This window comes from Sinocyclocheilus anshuiensis, unplaced genomic scaffold (assembly GCF_001515605.1).
Source record: "Sinocyclocheilus anshuiensis isolate Anshui unplaced genomic scaffold, SAMN03320099.WGS_v1.1 scaffold389, whole genome shotgun sequence".
NCBI lineage: Eukaryota > Metazoa > Chordata > Actinopteri > Cypriniformes > Cyprinidae > Sinocyclocheilus > Sinocyclocheilus anshuiensis.
The window spans coordinates 1,449,750-1,470,019 of record NW_015536494.1 but is presented as its reverse complement, the minus strand read 5'-3'; the positions used below and the strand labels follow the sequence as shown (position 1 = coordinate 1,470,019).

The 20,270-nt window shown below is 34.9% G+C and overlaps 1 protein-coding gene across 17 annotated transcripts in view; it reads left to right on the top strand.

Annotated features, from left to right (window-relative positions):
• rims2a (regulating synaptic membrane exocytosis 2a) overlaps positions 1 to 20,270 on the top strand; it is a 182,726-nt gene that overhangs the window by 82,541 nt on the left and 79,915 nt on the right. For 9 of the 17 annotated variants that reach the window (XM_016483437.1, XM_016483396.1, XM_016483378.1 and 6 more), the window contains 11 exons: positions 1,648 to 1,841; positions 5,999 to 6,118; positions 9,077 to 9,176; positions 9,853 to 9,976; positions 11,852 to 11,898; positions 13,083 to 13,195; positions 14,688 to 14,735; positions 16,390 to 16,520; positions 17,676 to 17,847; positions 18,270 to 18,423; positions 19,491 to 19,517. In XM_016483437.1, the coding sequence (XP_016338923.1) occupies positions 1,648 to 1,841; positions 5,999 to 6,118; positions 9,077 to 9,176; positions 9,853 to 9,976; positions 11,852 to 11,898; positions 13,083 to 13,195; positions 14,688 to 14,735; positions 16,390 to 16,520; positions 17,676 to 17,847; positions 18,270 to 18,423; positions 19,491 to 19,517 (1,230 nt within the window). Of the gene's footprint in view, positions 1 to 1,409; positions 1,478 to 1,647; positions 1,842 to 5,998; positions 6,119 to 9,076; positions 9,177 to 9,852; positions 9,977 to 11,851; positions 11,899 to 13,082; positions 13,196 to 14,687; positions 14,736 to 16,389; positions 16,521 to 16,543; positions 16,726 to 17,654; positions 17,848 to 18,269; positions 18,424 to 19,490; positions 19,518 to 20,270 lie in introns of those variants that run through there. The other 8 variants (XM_016483421.1, XM_016483493.1, XM_016483412.1 and 5 more) reach the window with 7 other exon arrangements.

Genomic DNA, 20,270 nt, shown 5'->3' with positions numbered 1-20,270 from the left:
TGTTTAAGCCATGTCAAGCTGATTGAGCGCTAGCATGTCTGATGATGTTAAATATTGCATGGTATTATATTTACTTAATTACTTATTTACTTAAACAGTTTCGTTAATTAATATAAAGCTAAAATAAAATAGAGATGTTAGATGAGAAACTTGAAAAACTTAAACCAAAATTATAAATGTTGACTAACTAAAACTAAGCTGAAGTACTAAAACTAAAGCTGAAATAAAAATAAATACAAAAAGTGTGTGTGTGTGTGTGTGTGTATATATATATATATATATATATATATATACTGTATATATATACCATACCAAATGAAAAAAAAAATTAAAAACAAAAGCTTAAATAAATGATGAAAGCACATAACAAAATAACAAACAGAAAATTTGAAAACAGAAAATATCAAAATGATAAAATATCAAAATATTCATAAACTATAATAATATGTAAAATACAAAAACAGCACTGCTGATATCATATCTGTTGTTATAGATATATGCTGTATCTAATTTATGATGCTGTGTTTGGATGATGTCATATTTGATCTGATCAAGCCCTATGTTATAGACTTTATGTAGCTCCGCCCCTTTTCAGCATTGTGTGCGTTGTCTTCTGGCTTGTATTTCCACAGTGTAAAGATAAGGTCGTGCGAATTTATAAATGAACTGGTCGTTTTAAAAACGCCCCGACATTTGTTATGTCATCCGCTTCAAACATGACAATGTTCTTGATAACGTTCATTAACTCTACAATAAGTTAATCTACTTCAACAGCGATGCTATAGATATCAGAGCTACCGCAAAAAGACAAAGTTCAAAGACAAAATTCTAAAGATGGCTGTGTGCTTGTTTCTCTGGTGCACAAGGTCTATATTTAAATCTTTGATATCTGATTGTGATGTCATATCTCTCCAATTGTAGTAGCACAGTTTAACAAAGTTAAAATGCACCGACTGCATTTTAAACTGAAGCCAAGTCAGGCAACTCCGACACTGTGTGTGTGTGTGTGTGTGTGTTTGTGTTTTTCTTCAAGTTAAGTGTATTACAGCCCAGTCCCAAGATCTTTTCAGATCTTATTAGTCAGACTTAGAAGATAGCGACTTCAGCCAAGTTTCTTTGAGCACTGCAAACGTTTTACCTCTTCTGTTGTTTTGTTGCAGTTAACAGGTGCAAGTCATTGTTTTTGGTTCCTCACCTAAATTGTCATAGGTTGCATAACTATGGTTATGAGCGTATCAATCAATGTACAGTAAGTGTGAGTGCAAGTATGAGTGCGACTGACACATTTAACAGTATGAGAGTGAATTTAGTGTCTCTTTTCCCCACATGTCTCTCTTTCCTTTGTCCTTACAAACTACCTCTGCTGTATGTGTGTGCTGTGATTGTGTGTGTGTGTGTGGCACTCGCAGGAGATTTGGATGGCCACTGGTGGGATCATACAACGTGGCATAGCAGTGATGCTTCCTCCATGTCTTTGGTGAGACATGCGGAGCCTAATGTCCCACCTCTTTCTCTCTCTTTCTGGCTCTTCTCTCTCTCTGTCGTTTTCTCCCTCTCTCGGTCACTCTTTGTCATTCCATTGTTCTTTTGATTTATTTTCAACTCTGCATGTTTTTTTTTCTTTCTGTTTTTATCCCATGTCTGTAGGGGACAGTCAAAGGGGAAAAAGACAAACTTTTGAGCAGTCACACACCTTATCTGAGGGCCAAAAGAAAATGGTGCGCTTTGGGGGCCACTCTTTGGAAGAAGATGCTGAGTGGTGTGAACCCCAGGTTAAAGACTCGGGGGTTGATACATGCAGTAGCACTACCCTAAACGAGGAGCATAGCCATAGTGAGAAGGTACTGGGACCTCTTTAGCCTGCATTGGTTTAATTTCATTTGACCTTGTTTTGTTTGAACTTTTCATTTATTCATTTTGTTCCATTTTCACATGATCTTTGTTTTGATGTCGCTGATATTAGGGGAGATCTTCTTTTTGGATGTTGCAGGGATAGTGCACCCAAAATGAAAATTTTGCCATCATTTATTCACATTTGTGTAGTTCCAAACCCATATGAGTTTCTTTTTTCCTCTGTGGAGCACAAAAAGAGATATTTTGAAAATGTCCAAGCTGCTATTTTCCATAAAATAAAAGCAGACAGTGACCAAGAGCTGTCAAGCTCCAAAAAGGAAAATGTTCTGTACGACTTGAATGCAGTATTTCAGATCTTCTAAAACTACACTGCCATTGAAAAGTTTGGGGTCACTAAGCATTTTTTTAGTTAATACTTCTATTTAGCAAGGACTCATTAAATTGATCAAAAGTGACAGTAAAGACATTTGTAATGTTGCAAATGATTTTAATTTCAAATGAATGCTGTTCTTTTGAATGTTATTATCAAATAATTCTGAAAAAATGTAACATGGTTTCCACAAAAATTTTAAGAGGCAAAACTGTTTTCAAAATTGATAATGATAAGAAATGTTTCTTCAGCAGCAAATCAGTATATTAGAATGATTTCTGAAGGATCATGTGACACTGAAGACTGGTGTAATGATGCTGAAAATTCAGCTTTGCATCATAGGAATAAATAATTTGTTAAAACATATTCAAATATTAATATAAAATTTCACAATATTACTGATTTCACTCTATTTTTTTATCAAATAAATGCAGTCTTGGCGAGAATAAGAGACGACTTTCAGAAACTTTTGAACAGTAGTATATATGATTGATTTCTGTGAGAAACTGACCGAAATTTAAGTTGCATTCACATTTATTCTCCTTTAAATCTCTTACATTTAGTTTGCACTTTAACATATTTAATTCTGCACGTGACGTTTGGTCATGTGGCTCGCAAAAACCAATGCTGTTCAGCATCATCAATGTCAAAATATGCTTTCAGTGTATGGAAAAGAGCTGCATAAACATTCTCCTTTTGTGTTCCATGGAAGAAAGCAAGTCATACGTGTTTGGAGCTTCATGAACAATTTTGATTGAACTATCCCTTTTTTTTAAGTTTTAAAAAACAAGTTTTCCTGTTTAAAATTTCTGTTCTTCTGTGGCAGTAGCTGGGGAGCCTCTTGCTTGCTCTGTTAACGTTTGCTTCTTAGCCGCAGCTGCCGTAGTTGACAGTAGCAGCGAATCACTCCATCATGTGACTGTGTGTTTTGTCATGGCACTTAGAGACTGTGGGTTCCCCCGTCAGATGCATGCCCTCTCAGCCTCGTGTCTTATTGCCGTGTTAGTGGCCCCGTCAGCCGCGGTAGGGCCCCAGACCCCCTCACTGGTTGAATCCTCACTCCTTCCCCCCTCTCCCACTACACACACTCCAGGAGACTCGCTCCGAAACACACACGCTCACCCGCTCAGAGACGGCCAGCTAGGATTCGTTTTGCCACAAAGTTTGTTTTTCTTTTTTCCCTTTCCACTGTCATATTCCTTTGCTCTCCATGTTATGGATCACTGGTTTCCACCGTTTGTGTTCGTGAGCCTTTCCATGCTGTTCTCCTCGCTTTCAGTTTGAACATTGTCTGTTTCTTCTTCCATTATTCGGGCTTGTGTTTGCTGGATGTGGTGTTGGGGTTCGGCTGTGGTGATAGAGGCGGGATCTGTACCCAATGGGGGGCTTTTCTCTGCATGTAATGGGTGCATGTCACTCCCAGCAAGAAGATCACACAAACTCTACGCCACCTAGAGCCTCTTTAGCTAAAAAAGAAAAGAAAACGTTATTTATGAAGCATTTATGAATGTTCTGGATTCAGTACATGTTAAGCTCTCCTAAACTACAACAGAAAATAATTTTGGCCATTTTGTGAGAATACACTAACATTAAAAATTTTGGGGTCAGTAAAAAGAGTTTTTAAAGAAATTAATACTTTTATTCACCAAGGATACATTAAATTGATCAAAAGGGACAGTTAAGACATTTATAATGTTATAAAAAAAATAAATGCTGTTCTTTTGAACTTTCGTGAAGAATCATGGTTTCTGCAAAAATATTAAGCAACTGTTTTCAACTTTGTTAATATTAAGAAATCTTCTTGAGCAGCAAATCAGCATATTAGATTGATTTCTGAAGGATAATGTGACACTGAAGACTGAAGTAATGATGCTGAAAATCCATCTATGCATCACAGGAATTTTTTGGGTAACACTTTACAATAAGGTTCATTAGTTAACAGTAGTTAGTTAACATGAACTAAGCTTGAACAATACTTCTACAGCATTTATTGATCTTAGTTAATGTTAATTTCAACATTTACTAATGCATTATTAAAATAAAAATGTGTATTTGTTAACATTAGTTAATGCACTGTGAATTAACATGAACTGACAATGAATAACTATATTTTCATTAATTAAGATTAACAAAGATTAATAAATACTTTAACAAATGTATTGTTCATTGTTAGTTCATGTTAGTTAATACATTAACAAATGTTAACAAATGACACCTTATTGTAAAGTATTACCCGTTTTTGTTTTTCGAATTTGCTAATTAAACAAGAAAATACTGTTAGAGTTAGTTTTACAAGAAAATACTGTTTCTCTCTACTTCAAAATGTCATGTTTATTTCAGTGTGTTACTTGCCGTTTCTTTAAAATTGTTTGTGTAATCAACTGCAATTTTCAGTGCAGGTACTTTAGATTGTAATAATATTTCACAGTAATACTGTTTTTATTGTATTTTTGATCAAATAAATGCAGCCTTGGTGAGTCAAAAACATTGAAAAACTTTACAGACCCCAAACCTGTATGTACAAATGATAAGAAATGGAAATTTATGGGGCATGGCATTACACCATTACTGTTTATGAAGTATAACCACTTTAAACATTATATACTGTATCTGTTCAGTGTGATATAATTACTAACTTAATGTGCAAGTCTCTGGTGGTTTTTTTGCATTACAATTTAAAACCACTTTTGCAGTATATGTGCAAATTTGTGTATTTTCACATGACGCAAACTGTATCCACAGGAATAACGTCAGTAACATGTAAGCAGAACTTCATTCATGCAGAAATGTCATTTCACCAATAAAATGACAATTTAGACAACTTTATAGCTCAGAAAACAGCCAATTTGTATGAAATAAGTAATATAAGCACTTTAGCAAAAACGCAAGCTTCACATTTCTGCTTTTAAACCATCTGGAATGCCTTGCCCCACAGACCTCCATTATATTTTTCTATTGTAAGCAGTTTTTGTATGTTTTACCAACTGAGGGACGATTCATTTTTTTTTTTTTTTGACAGCATGTCATAGATTTTGTCCATATAGCTTAACTTGTATTGAACCCAGATCACTACTATAAATCTTTCTCCGATTTCATATCTGAAATTGAGCATTTATATATCGTATTGTAATAGAGACGTTCATTAAATGTAAAAAAAAAAAATGCATTTTTAGACATTCTAAGACGCATTTTAAGACAGGTTTTCTGCAGCTAAATCCTTAAATGGATAGTTTATCAAAAAATAAAAATTCCGTCATCATTTACTCGCCCTCTAGATTTGAGAGCACAAGAATTTCAGCTTCCAATAATGACTGACATTTCAGTTGGTTCCTCATGCTAAGCTATCCCATCACTTCAGAAGACTTGGAATAAAGCACAGAAGTCACTTGGACCATTTTGCTCTCTAGTTTCCGGTTCGACTATTTGACATTGGAGAAACTCATATTGGTCAACTGCTACTTACTATCCTCTTTTGTTGTATGGAAAACATCTCCTTATGCAATCCACGGAAAACAGAAAATCATACAGGTTTGGAATGACATGAGGGTGAGTAAATGATGACAGAATTTTCATTTTGGGGGAGCTAATCCCTTAAGCCTCTAGGAAACATTATTTGATTTGCCCCAGATGTGTGGCTTGCTCCCATGAAACACCTGCAATCACAACAGAGTTGTGCGATAAATCAGATGAAATTCATCTCAGCCTTCCCCACACCAGCACTGGCAGCTTTCTGTGTGTTCTGAAATGATGTTTGTTGTGGTTTTGACCTGACAGCACCCGGTCACATGGCAGCCCTCCAAAGATGGAGATCGACTCATCGGCAGGATTCTGCTCAACAAGCGCATGAAGGACGGCAGCGTTCCCCGTGACTCTGGAGCTCTTCTGGGACTGAAAGTGAGTCACTTGGCCTCCTGTGTGGACATGCTCTTTATGTGATTTTGATATCCCACGTGGTTGTGTAGTTCAGTAATGGCAGCAATTCATTTTGAAGGAGAGTTCCTGCTTTAAAGGAATAGTTCACCCAAAAATTAAAATTTCCTGAAATTTGAAAAGATGTAGATGAGCTTGTTTCTTCAACCGGAACAGATTTGGGGAAATTTAGCATTACATCACTTGCTCACCAATGGATCCTCTGCAGTGAATGGGTGCCGTAAGAATGAGAGTCCAAACCGCTGATAAAAACTTCACACTAATCCTCAAATAATCCACACAACTACAGTCCATCAATTAATGTCTTGTGAAGCGAAAAGCTGTTTGTAAAAAAAAAAAAGAGCTAAAATACGAGTCCTATATCCATAATATTGCTTTTTCCAGCCAAAAAGAAAATGTGCAGATCAAGCACTGCTTACAAGTGAAAACAGGCCAAAGCAGCTCTATAAGCAAATATTATGATATTCTCCAAATCTGTTCCAGTGAAGAAACAAACTAATCTACATCTTGAATCTCCTGAGGGTGAGTACATTTTCAACTTATATATATATATATTATTATTCTAATCCTTTTTATTAGACTATTCCTTTAATACGAACTCTGACAACATTTATGTTGAATACTACAGAAAAAAATATTTCCTACCATTTTTAAAAAACAGAAATATCAATTGTGGGTCTTCTAGAGAAATTAAACATGGCCATGGATTTTAAAGGGTTAAAATCATAAAAGTTAAGTTGATATTTATGTTCAAGTCATAAGTGTTCATGTTCATAACCCATTGTACTCAGTATACTGGACAAGACAGTTGTAGAGTGGGATTGTTTATCCTTTAGGAATTGATTGAATTGAAAGGAAAAATATTTTCGAAGTGGATCAAATTAAAAAAAATATATATTGATCAATTATGAACAAACATTTTATTACTTGCAATGATGAGCACTCTAAGTATACAAAGTATACTCTTAAAAATAAAGGTTCCAAAGTTTTTTTTTTCCTTTTCTTTTTTGGAGCAATGCAATAGATGCATTTTTGTTCCTCAAATAACTTTTCAGTGAACAGTTCTTAAAAGAACATTTGGTTAAACTTTATTTCCTTGTTAGTGTAATTATGCATTTAAGTACTCAGTAATATTAATTAACTGTACTTACTATATGGTTAGGTTTACTTGCATGTAATTATGCATAACTAATCGTTATAGTAGTGAGTACATGTAACACGTGTAACAAGGACACCTTAAAATAAAGTGTTACTGAACATTTTAATCTGAAGAATCTTTTTATATTTTTAAGGACCTGTGCAATAAAAAGGTTCTATGGATGTTAAAGGTTCTTCATGGAACCATCAATGCCAATAAAGAACCTTTATTTTTTAAGAGTGAATGCTTACTACTTTTAACAAATGTTAAATCTAAAAGGTTCATTGTAATTTATTGTTGACGTTCAAAGAGCGTCAAAACATCACTGTAAAAAAAAAATCCGTAAAATTTACGGTAAAAAACCGGCAGCTGTGGTTGCCGGAATTTTACCTTAAAAAATACGGTAGCAACGTTTTAGGTTTTACGGTTTTAACTTAAATTTACAGTTAAATACCGTAATTTCATTAACTGATATAATGTTAATATACCAACCTTATTGAAGTACTGAAATCTGTTTTGTACCTTTGTAATACACTGATAACCACCAAATGCAGTTGGTGATGAGAAAGTCACATGATGAACCAAAGCCCATCACAAGCAGCTTTTAAATAATAACATATATAGAAGGTGCAGTGTCATTCACACAAACACTTAACACCATCATGGTAACACACATGAAACTGAAATAATGCAATAAACATTAATTTAACAACATTAGGTGTAACACACAACCCTAATATACAAAACCGATAAGAAAAAACTAAGAAGAAACATAGTTATTTCAACAAAAAAACATCAAATTTGAAATGTAACGCAGGGAATTCTGGGAATGTCAATTTACGGTTATTCACTGTAAATTAGACGGTATTTTTCACTTCCAAAAATGGTATACTACCGTAAAATTTCCAATACAGTTTTTCACCGTATATAGTAGGGGAATTTACCGTTAACCATTTAACAGGTTTTTACTGTAGCATTTTTACAGTTTTTTTACTGTTAAATTCACGGTCATTTTTTACAGTGATGGTTACAGTAAAGCTCTTACAGTGGAAGGAAACAGGGCTGTGTGCTTGCAGGGTTTAAAAGCAGAAATGCAAAGCTTGTATTTGTTGTTAAAGCACTTACATGGATTGTTCAGCGGAGTGGAGAGAAACAGAGAATCGTTACTGATACCTAACTTTCTGAATGGCTGACTGTGTGTCAGCTCAGTGCTACCGTGTGCATTATATCCGTTACCAGCAGCAGTCTATCAAACACACACAAACACACACACACACTCACAATCGCCCTCGGCTCTATGCCACTCATTATGTAAAGCCATCTTTATCCAGGAGGCAGCTCGTAATCTTCTTTGTATGTTTGCATTGGGCTGCCATTAGTGGGGATTTGATTTGGATTTGTATGATTCTCACAGAGCAATTGGTCATGACCTCCAGCAGACCTCCAGGCCTTTTCCAACAGTTGGTTTTTTCAAAAGCGTGGACAGAAAATAACGTATACACACCCTCGAACTTGTGTAACTTGTGCAGTTTATTTCGAAAGAGATAATCCTTTCTGAACTCTAGTTTAATAAAATCAGTCATGAATAAAAAAAGACAAGAACTATTAAATATATTCACATAAAATTGAGCTTATGTAGCTAACCTAAACATTAACAACATGAAACCTTCATTATAGAGTCATGAAACCTACAATACCAGTGAAATTTCATTGGCATTTCTTGGTAAAAATGTTGGGACAAAAGCAAAAACTAATATACTATGTCGCTAGTTCATCTTTTGCAGGTGGTTGGGGGAAAGATGACAGAGTCTGGGCGACTTTGTGCATTCATCACCAAAGTAAGGAAAGGGAGTTTAGCGGATACAGTTGGGCATCTCAGACCAGGTACATGCTATGTTTCAGTATTTGATATACCATTCAAAAGTTTGGAGTTGGTAATTTTTTTGAAGTCCCTTATTCTCACTAAGGCTGAATTTATTTGATCAAAAATACAATAAAAACTGTACTATTGTGAAATATTATTACAATCTATAAACATTTTCTTTTTTTAGTTTATTTTGAAATTTTTATTTTGTTTATTTGATTAGTTTATTTTAATTTGAATGTAATTTATTTTTGTTGTGACAACTGCATTTTCAAAAGCCAGTACTTTAGTCTTCAGTGTCACAGGATCCTTGAGAAATCATTCTAATATGCTGATTTTCTGCTTAACAAACATTTCTTCTTCTTATTAATAATGTTGAAAGCAGTTGTGCTGCTTAATATTCTTGTGGAAACCATGATATTTTTTTAAGAATATTTGATAAATATAATAAGCCTAAAATAACAATTTATAACAAATTTAAATTTTTTTGTAACTATGTAAGTTTAAAGCTACTTTACTATCACTTTTGATCAATTTAATACATTTTTGCTGAATAAAAAGAAAATCTTACTGACCCCAGACTTCTAAATAGTGGACTATTAGTCTGACAGTTTGTTACTGTATTAAATCTGGTAATGAATACTAGCATGAGTGTTTGATTTGCAGAGTTTGTTGATTAATTTTCTTGTTTCGAAGGTGACCAGGTCCTAGAGTGGAACGGGCGACAGTTGCAAGGAGCCACATTTAAAGAAGTTTACAATATCATTTTAGAATCAAAGCCAGAGCCTCAGGTGGAACTAGTGGTCTCACGACCCATTGGGTACGACATCCTCTAGTGTTCTTCAGTGTGACATGAAACTGGTCTTCATGTCAACGTAACAGAAAGTACATTTACAAACATTCAGTTACACTGTGAATACAAAAGATGCAACAGATGCATCTACCATGGAATATTATGCTGGTACTGATAAAGAAGCAATTGAAAATCATTAATCATTATGTTATCGTTAACGGATGAAAATCATATTCTGAATCTGTTTGGGTTAAAAAAAAAAAAAAACTGAATTTTTTTTCCCCCTTGCATTTTCCTCATGAGCTGCAATCAGAAACAAACCCACAGTGCTGATTTGCAAGACATTTTTTAATGAATTGGTCAAAAAGGCTCACAAATTAGTCTCATGTTTGAATCTGTCTAATGATGCACTTCCTCAAAAGTATAAAAAAAAAATGTATGAAATCACCAGATTTATTAAGTCTGATATGATCCAGAAACATTAAATTTGCTGTTGTTCTTATTTGTGTTGTAATTTCATGTGAGTTTCTGAATAGACCTCAACAACATTGTGATTAATATTGGTTTTATTCATAGCACTAACATGCTTGTGACCCTTGTGGTCCGTCTGCCTAGAAATTTTATATCATAATAGTTTTAGCAATACGGTAGATGTTTTTGACTTTCTTTACATAGTATTAAAGGTATTATGTCATGGGAAATCCATTTTCAGATAAAATATACTGATGAAACATACTGCTACTTTCAAACTCAAAAGTTCCTTTTTAATTCAAAATATTACAAATAATCTGCAAAAATGACTCTTTCCAAACTTTTTTTGTTTTGTTTTGTTTCTTGGTTCATAACATTACTAGTGGACATCAGGGAAAAAATGTCTGACATGAGCACGCTTTAGAGCACCTGCTGCTGGCTCAGATGAGCAAACAAACAAAACCGCTGCCCTCAGTTTAGCCTCCTAATCGTCCTAATTGTAATTAATAAGAGCGTATGACCAAGTGAACTCTCTTTAGATTGTGAGTTTGGGCTGCTGCCACAAACTTCATATCAAGACTAATGTGGTGCTCAGGGTCATTACAGTTTTTTTTTAAATTGCTTAGACACTAAAAGTAGTACTTGAGGACCACTCAGTGAAACCATTCACTCGTATACCTAATCTTTAGACCAAGTCTGCAAAACTACAAGCACATTACGTGCTTTAAACTCAGTTTGCTATTGTAGAACAAAGTTTTTGCAAAACTAAACAGTTCTCTACAGTACACACATCATTCAGAACTAACATCTCTTTGGGAAATACTGCCATTTAAATGCCACACTCATTTACTGATGACCTACACCCAGTGATCATGTGTGAAAACAACTTTATTTCTAAAGCAATTTATACGATAGATTGTTTCACAGCAGCTTCACAATAGTATCAAATTCTGCTGTAAAGCAGCTCTAACAAGTCAATAGTGTCATTACACAGCTCAAGTCAGTGCAGTATTGATTTAGTTCAGTTGCATAACTGTGTAAAATTCATCAGATGTACACACATACTGTATATAGAGTGTATATGTGCATATGCATGTATGTGCGAGTGCTGTGACACTCCTGTGCACTCCACTGCACTCTGAACAAGCAAGAGAGACACGAGAGTAGTGTTTTAAATTTTTCACATCTGTGTGTAGTTTTCCGTTTATGCGGTTACTATGCAAGAATACCATTTTTAGAAGAGTTAAAATAGTTTTGAAAGAAGTGTTTTTGCTTTTGCAAAGTACTATGTGTGACGTTTTGCATGTTGTGTGTGTGTTTTGTGTGTAGAGTTTTGAGAAATGGAGCCATAATCTCCAAAAAGTGTAAGCATTAAAAAAAAAAAAACGTAACGTACATGCCATTGATTTCTCTGTGCCACTGTCATTGCAGCGATATCCCCAGGATACCAGAAAGCACACACTCACAACTGGAATCCAGTGAGTACATTTTCTCAGTCTAGTATGTATAAACAATAAGATTCTGTGAGACATTAATGATATATCTTTCTTTAGCTGCTTTTTGGTTTACTTGCCAGACTTATATATATAACATTGTTATATATAATACATTGTTGGGGAGTAACTAGTTACATGTAACAGAGTTATGTAATTTAATTACAGTTACTTATGAAAATGTTAATGATTACAAAGGGGGTTACATCGAAATATTTTCACATGCACACACACGTACAGATTTAATTGATTTCTTTCCCAAATTGCATTGACTGCTTTAAAATAGGAGACACCAATGTTTCAGGAGTTTAGGACACCGAATAGGACACATGCTTATTTGATAACTGTTTTATTTCCTATTTGGGTTTATGTATATGCTTTATTTTTTAAGATTTTTTTTTTCCAAGGCATTGTTAGATGCCAGTGTTTCCTGTCATAGCTGTGCAAAGATTTGATTTCAAAAACAACATCATAGCTTTTAAACTATATCTTGTTATGATTTTAAATTCGTATTTAACCTCAGAATGATCTCAAAGTAAAAAGAGGTGCTGAAGTCTGATTTTGTGTTGGCTGTGCTTTAAAATTACATTTTTCCATGGTTTCCCAGGCAAGGCTTAAGCCTAGTCCCAGACTAAAATGTAAGTCTGAGCTGTTTCAACTGAGAGAAACTTGCACTGATTGATCTTAAAATATGTCAGTGTGCTTGTTTTGTCTCAAGATGCATACCAGTAATGTTTTTTTTCTTTGGCATGTTTATAAAAATTACTTTAATGTCCTAATTGAACTATGACCTAATCCTGGCTTAGTCTAAGCCCTGTCTGTGAAACCAGGTCTTTATCAACTTAATTCAAGTGATGAAGGATTTTGAAAGTCTGACAGTAATCAGCGTTGAGTACTACAGTAATGTTAACCCTGCCTGGTTTAAATGTTTGGAAATATAACCGTTGAAAACATTCAATAGAAATTTAGAAAAGTACTCAAAAAGTAATGTAATCAAATGTAATCAGTTACATTAATAAAGTAATTGAAATAGTTACAATCCTTATTACATTTTAAATAGGGTAACTTCTAATCTGAAACTTATTACATTTCCAAAGTAACTTTCCCAACACTGTGTATATGTATATATAGTTTTGTGTTTTTATACTTAACACTGAATCTCTTCTAAGGTTCGAGTTCATTTGAGTCTCAGAAGATGGAGCGCCCCTCCATATCCATCACGTCTCCCATGAGCCACGGAGTGCTGCGGGACGGCCCACAGTACTTATCGGGACAGCTTACAGTAAATTCACAATAATCACATCCTGTGCAGGGGACAAAATGTGTTTTGCATGATAGAAAGTTAAAACTTAGTCTTTTCCCCATGTCAAATAAGGATTGATATCAGAAACAAGTTTAACTGCAACTGTAAAATTTAGGTCGGTATGTATTTTGATGAAGAGTAGCTATAAAGTTTGCCAAAATCTACTGGTTTTCAGGCTTGTGCAACACAACTACGTTTCCCATCAATCTTTGACATCACAATAATGAAAAATACATAGATAAAACATTGCTTACACATGTAATTTGCATCATTTGTGCTTTAATTGCTGTACAAGCATTAACAAAACTTCCTGTCTTCATCAGGAAGCGAAAGGGGTGAAAAATGTATGAAATTCCACAACTTTTCCGTTTCATTCTGACTAAAATCACTTAAACCACTTTAAACTGAGAAAATGCGTTGGATCAGTGATCAGGCAAAGCTGCCGTAGTCTTCTCAAACCTGATCAGGTTACAGTCAGGCCTCATGCAGCCCAATGTGTGTGTGTAAAAATACCCAGCATGCTTGTAGAACATGACAAACTCTGGTGTAAAGTGCACAAGCTGGTTGATTTAAGCAAAACAAATGAAGTGCAGGTTTTTCCCTAGGTAATACTGTTTGGATGAAAAAATCAATGACTTCCACGAATGGTTGACCAAAATGGGTTTTCCAGTGGCTGATACCGATAACTAGAAAGCAGGGTGGCTAATGATAGATGGATAGATTGATAGAGGATAGATGGATAGATAGATGGATGAATGGATGGATGGGTAGTTTTGGGTAGACAGTTAGACAAATGAATAGACATGGATGGGTAGTTTTGGGTAGACAGACGAATGAATAGACATGGATGGGTAGTTTTGGGTCAATGCCACTAATCTCAAAATGAATGGTGTATTATTAAGATGAATACAAATGTGTTGTCTCATATTCTTGTTCTGTATCTCACTGAATTCAATCATTTCTAATACTCTATGGTGTGTGCGTGTGTTTGTGTGTTAAATAACAATCTTGTTACTTTGTATTTTGCTGAATGGGAGATTCAATGTAAACGGTGATGTTTCTTGTGAAGAGATGCCCATTGAGACTTTTTAGTAGAAAAGACATGACATTTCAGTCTTTTCATGGAACTAAAGAAACAGTTTAGAGGGTTGTGGGCCTCACTTGGGGGAAACGCTGCTCTAGAAAATGCACAGGAAATATTCAGTCCTTTAATGAGTCCTGAGCATTAAACCTCATCACTGATTTCCCAATCTCTGAACAAGAGATTGCAGTTAATTGCATTACAGTGAAAATAGTAAATGAAATCAAAATATTCCAATGCAGTATCTTCAAATGTCTGACAGTCATTGTCTTTAGATTGAATCTCCTTTCGGCTTTCTTTTGTGTTTCATTAACAACTGGTATTGTCATTTCAGGGTAGTTTTATTGCATTTCTCTTCATTGTTGTTTTTCATTCACTTTACTTACCCAGAGCCAAAGCCTTAGTAGAAGAATTGAGCCTTTTAACCCTAAAGTTCAGGTAATCGTTGCAGTCTACTAAATACACTTCTCTTCTATTGCTTTAATTCATTGGATAATGCACAGTTGAAAAATGACTGCATTTCCAGCTATTTATTATCTCAGTTTGCGTTTTCGAAGAGCTCTTTACCTATTCATTGCTATTGCTGTTTTAAGCATATTTTATCTGATTGTATAGCATAAATCATATGCATGCAATGAATTAGCACAAAAATATTTTAAGAGACCAGTGTTGGCAGATGTGGAGTAATGATGTAACAGCTCAAACCCTGTGAGATGTTCACCTGCGGCATTAACCCGGGCAGGGAGTACTGTGTCTCTTTAAATGTTTTAGTGATGCAGAGTTTGTCAGGACATAACATTTGAATCTTTTTCCATGTAACATGAAACTGCATTGAATCCTGATACTCATCTATACCGTTTTAGAAAACTGATTCAGTGTGCTTAATTATTTTGGAGATTCATTCATTTGCTGACTGATTCGAAAACTGTACTTCACATTTGTAATTATACTAATCATGCGAAAAACATTTTTGTTGGGCACTAACATTGCTGGAAGTTTCATGTTGCTGTTAAAAGGATATGTTAAAGGTGCTGTAAGTTATTGTATGCATAAAACATCACTGCTACGTGATATACATTACTAAAATAGGTGTCCTAAAAAAAAGCATAAATGCCTCTGTCACTGAAAAAACTATTTTTTTTTTAGCCTGTCATAAATCTAGCCAATCAGAAAGGCTGTCTGCCTCTCAATCATTTTGACATCAAGCTGGCTGGCATGGTTTTGGAGAATGGAATTGGATAAAGGGCTATTTCAGTTTATAAGTCTAGCTCAAGTTTGCAAAATGTCTAACATAATTTTACAGCACCTTTAACAGTCCCTGTTTTACTGGTTTTATTGATTTTCTCACGTGCGGAGATTTGTGAAATAAGCAAATTGTACCCACTTGTACCTGAAGAAACATGGTGTGAATGATTTTAATGTTGTTTATAGCAAGAACTCAGGGCAAAAAAAACAAACAATGCATTGTTAATGTTAACATTATACCTATAGCTACACATTTCAGATGTTTTCCCTCAGCAATATTTCAGATTTTCTATTTTGGACAACATTATCGTCCTTAATGCACAGCAACCGCTGGTTCTGTTGGGGATTGTTTAATGGTACAATTTGTTTGACCCAGCTCTCCTTTGCCTTGTTTTTTTTTTTTTAACTTAAAGTATGGAACATCCTTCATTGCATGTTTTAGACATTTGTAGGCAGCCTGAGACATTTGTAGGCATTTACTTTATAGAAAGTTATTTTGCTATTACTACAAGCAAGTATGGGCTCTGGCTTAGAAGATCTAGCGTTTTATTTGTTAAGTTTGTGTTGTTTCTGTGTGTGTTTGACTTGTAAGTATTTTTCTGTCACGTCCATACTTGTATGAGTACCAAGCTTGGTCTACACTGTAAAAAAATGCGGGGTTAAATATAACCCAGCGCTGGGTTATATTTAACCCAGCATTTTTTAGAGTGTATCATCTTAGCATGTGCAATACTACAATACAATCAAACTCTCTTTTCTTAATGTGTTTAAATGAAGCAGCTTATGATGCGAAGTCTGAGAAGTCCCTTTTCTTCTCAAACAGGCTCTGATGTTTGTCCCCCTGCAGGTCAAACTTTGGTATGACAAAGTCGGCCATCAGCTAATCGTCACCATACTGGGTGCAAAGGACCTGCCTTCAAGGGAAGACGGCCGACCACTCAATCCTTATGTGAAGATCTACTTCCTCCCTGACAGAAGGTGAGATGATGTGAAGCCTGAGAACACAAGTCCCTCTTCATCTCAAGCAGGCTCTGATGTTTGTCCCCCTGCAGGTCAAACTTTGGTATGACAAAGTCGGCCATCAGCTAATCGTCACCATACTGGGTGCAAAGGACCTGCCTTCAAGGGAAGACGGCCGACCACTCAATCCTTATGTGAAGATCTACTTCCTCCCTGACAGAAGGTGAGATTGGGGCAGTTACTTTTATGCCACTGTGCAAGACAAAACAAACAAAAAATCGGTATGGTCATGTTCAGAATGGCATACTACCTTATTAATTTTTGCCGTATGTGATATGTATATTGTGCACAGTATGCAAAGTTGATATATTTATGACTTATTTGCCAAAAATGTTCAAAAGAGTACACTGAAATACCAGTATAATGTTAGTATTATATATATTCTGTTACACTTGTTATTAATAATTTGAATTAGATTTTTTTTTTTTTTCAGTTTTCATTTTAATTTGTTTATTTATTTATTTTTATTGTTATGTGTCTTTGTAATTCTTTTTATTTTTAATTTTTTTTTTATTTTTTTTAAATAAAAATATTAATATTTAGGTTTTATTTATTAATTTATTTGTATGAGTTTTTATTTATTTAACTTAAAATTTCAGTTAGTTGCTAAGGCAACATTTCTCATTTTTGTTTAGTTTTTCATCTAGTATTTATATTTTATTTGATTTCAGCTTTATTTCAATCAATGAAAACAGTAACAGTTAACAGTAATAATCCTATGGGATGCTATGTCCCACAATGCAATTCAATCAATTTGAAACTTTTTAAAATTTTTTTTACTTATATGATTGGACTTCCAAGATTTCAGACACAGATTTTTAATACAAAACTGGATAAAAATGCAGTTAAAATAACAGATGGCTACTGAATGCCACTCACTGAATTAAACATTGAACATAGCGTGGTAATGTGGCAACAATGTTGCATACTGCTTTTGAAAAAGTTTATCGTTGCATATGTCCTATTTCAGAAATCGAGTAAGTAGATCTTTCGTGTCCCGCTTGTCATTCCCATATTCCCATGGCATTCTTCACCTTGTTGATATCAGTGTTTGTTCCAAGGTTCTTTTACCATGATGGTAAATAAAAACAGTTTGAATCATTGTTTCTCCAGTGACAAAAGCAAAAGAAGAACAAAAACAGTAAAGAAATCACTAGAGCCCAAATGGAACCAGACCTTTATGTATTCCCCCGTCCACCGGCGGGAGTTCAGGGAACGCATGCTGGAGATCACGCTGTGGGACCAGGCCCGGGTGCGAGAGGAGGAGAGTGAGTTCTTGGGAGAGGTGAGGTCAAGATGAATCATGGTCTCAAATATTTAGAGGTTTCGGCGGCTTCTACCACTTTATCACTTTTTTTGTATTTGTGCGCCAACACTGAAACTCAAACTGATCTCGCTGCAAAAATAGATCTGACTAGTGACAGTTTGCATCACAAAAAATGTTTGCTTAACAATAGTAATGCTAAACATCAGAATTATTTTTTGTCATAATTCATATATTTTTAATGCATATGTGTTATTGTTGTAGTCTAATGATCATTTAGTAATGGATCTACAATATTAAGTTGTTAAAGCTGTTGTTGAACCATGCAGAGTCGCATTACAAATCTCACATTTAGAGTTTCAGTGACATGCACTGTATTTGTATATGGGATAAACTGGATATGTTGTCAAGCATTTGAATGTGAAGCAAACGTTTGTGTGTAGATCCTCATAGAGCTGGAAACAGCGCTGCTGGACGATGAGCCGCACTGGTATAAGCTACAAACACATGACGTCTCTTCGGTACCCCTACCGAAGAGCTCCCCCTGCCTCCAGAGACGAGCGCTGCATGGAGACAGTCCCACACGCAGACTGCAGAGTACGTCTCTCTCTCTCTATCTCCCTCTCGGTCTCACTCGCCCACATCTTTTATGCACACAAAGCAGAAACATATAAGAGAACATTTCAGATAAATGTACTGCTCATATATAACCGTGAAGCATTTTTGTATATAATAATAACTGCTTGTACTGCAGAATGTGTATTTTCCTGTCACATAACAAAACTAAGCATATTTTCTAAAGTCTTATTCCATTAATGTACTCTACAGTTGTATGCAAGCGCAAATGCTCGATAAAATTACCTTCAAATGTCTTTCATTAAACTGGATATGTTATTTGGGCAGTATGCTGAATATTCACAATATATTCCTGATAATTTTGATAGTGATTAAGCAAAGTTGCAAGTATTGCGAGTATAGGAATAGTTCACCCAAAAATGTTGTGTATTGCATTACTTACTCACCAGTGCATCCTCTGCAGTGAATGGGTGCCGTCAAAATGAGAGAACACCTATATGATGGATTTGTTTATTATAAACATGCAGTTTTCCACTTCATAAGATGTTAATTGATGGACTGGACTCGTGTCAATTACTTGTGGATTTTTGTAATATTTTTATCAGCTGTTTTGGATTCTCATTCTGACGGCACCCATTCACTGCAGAGGATCCATTGGTCAGCAAGTAATGTAATGCTAAATTTTTCCAAATCTGTTCCAATGAAGAAACTAGAAAGAAAGATAATTTTCTGCAAATTTTAAGGTTTTGGGTGAACCATTTCTTTAGTGATTTTAACATTTTTTCACTAGTTTGCCTAAAGACCATGTGATTAGTTTTGCGATCCCTCCTTCTTTGAACTTGTATGACGACATTTAAACAAAAATGTTGTAAAAAATATATATATGATTTGAACTTGAGCTTGTGTTTCTAAAAGCACTTTGTGTATACTGTACATATTTGCATAGAGTACTTTGTTTCGGGCCTAATACCACACACATTCATAAGCGCTCAGTGATCTAAACTGAAATCTGAAACACTGCAGCTGTTGGTATGAGCGTTTGTGTCCTGCATTCATTGTTTTCTATCTTGACCTGGTTATTTCTGCAGCCAAAGGCCCATTTGTGTACAGCTCAGGTAATGACCGCTGCATGCTCAGACTGATCCTCTGGGTTTCACCGTGTGTTTTTATACTGGATCCACCCTGCTGTCCCTCTCACTCCCATCAAAAACAAAACAAACACTGACTGAAGTGGACCATGTCCTCACACCGCCACATTTTCCCATAGTGCCCTCTGATTCTCCCCAGTGCTGCTGTTTTTCCCTCCTTATTGCAGATAAGTCCGATCTCTTCATATATACTATAGTGAACACAGGCTTCTGTCTACTGTTATGGCTGGATGGTATGAGCAAAAATCATACACAACATTAATAATTTTACGTTATGGTAATGGTCACAGCATATGAGTAAAAAAACTAAAACTACAGTTCAAAAAGTTTTTTTAATGTTCCTGAAAGAAGCCTCTTATGCTCACCAAGGCTACATTTATTTGATCAAAAAGAAAGTAAAAGCTGTAATATTATGAAACATTATTATAATTTTAATACATGTTTTCTATTTATTCCTGTGATCAAAGCTAAATTTGAGAATTGTTACTCCATTCTTCAGTGTCACATGATCCTTCAGAAATCATTCTAATATGCTGATCAAGAAACATTTCTTCTTATAATTTTCTTCTTATTATGTTGAAAACAGTTGTGCTGGTTAATATTTTGATGAAAAGTGATACTCTTTTTCAGGATTCCTTGATGAATAGAAAGAGAGAAAAAAATCTTTTGTAACGATGTCAAGTTTTTACTGTCACTTTTGATCAGTTTAATTCATTCCTG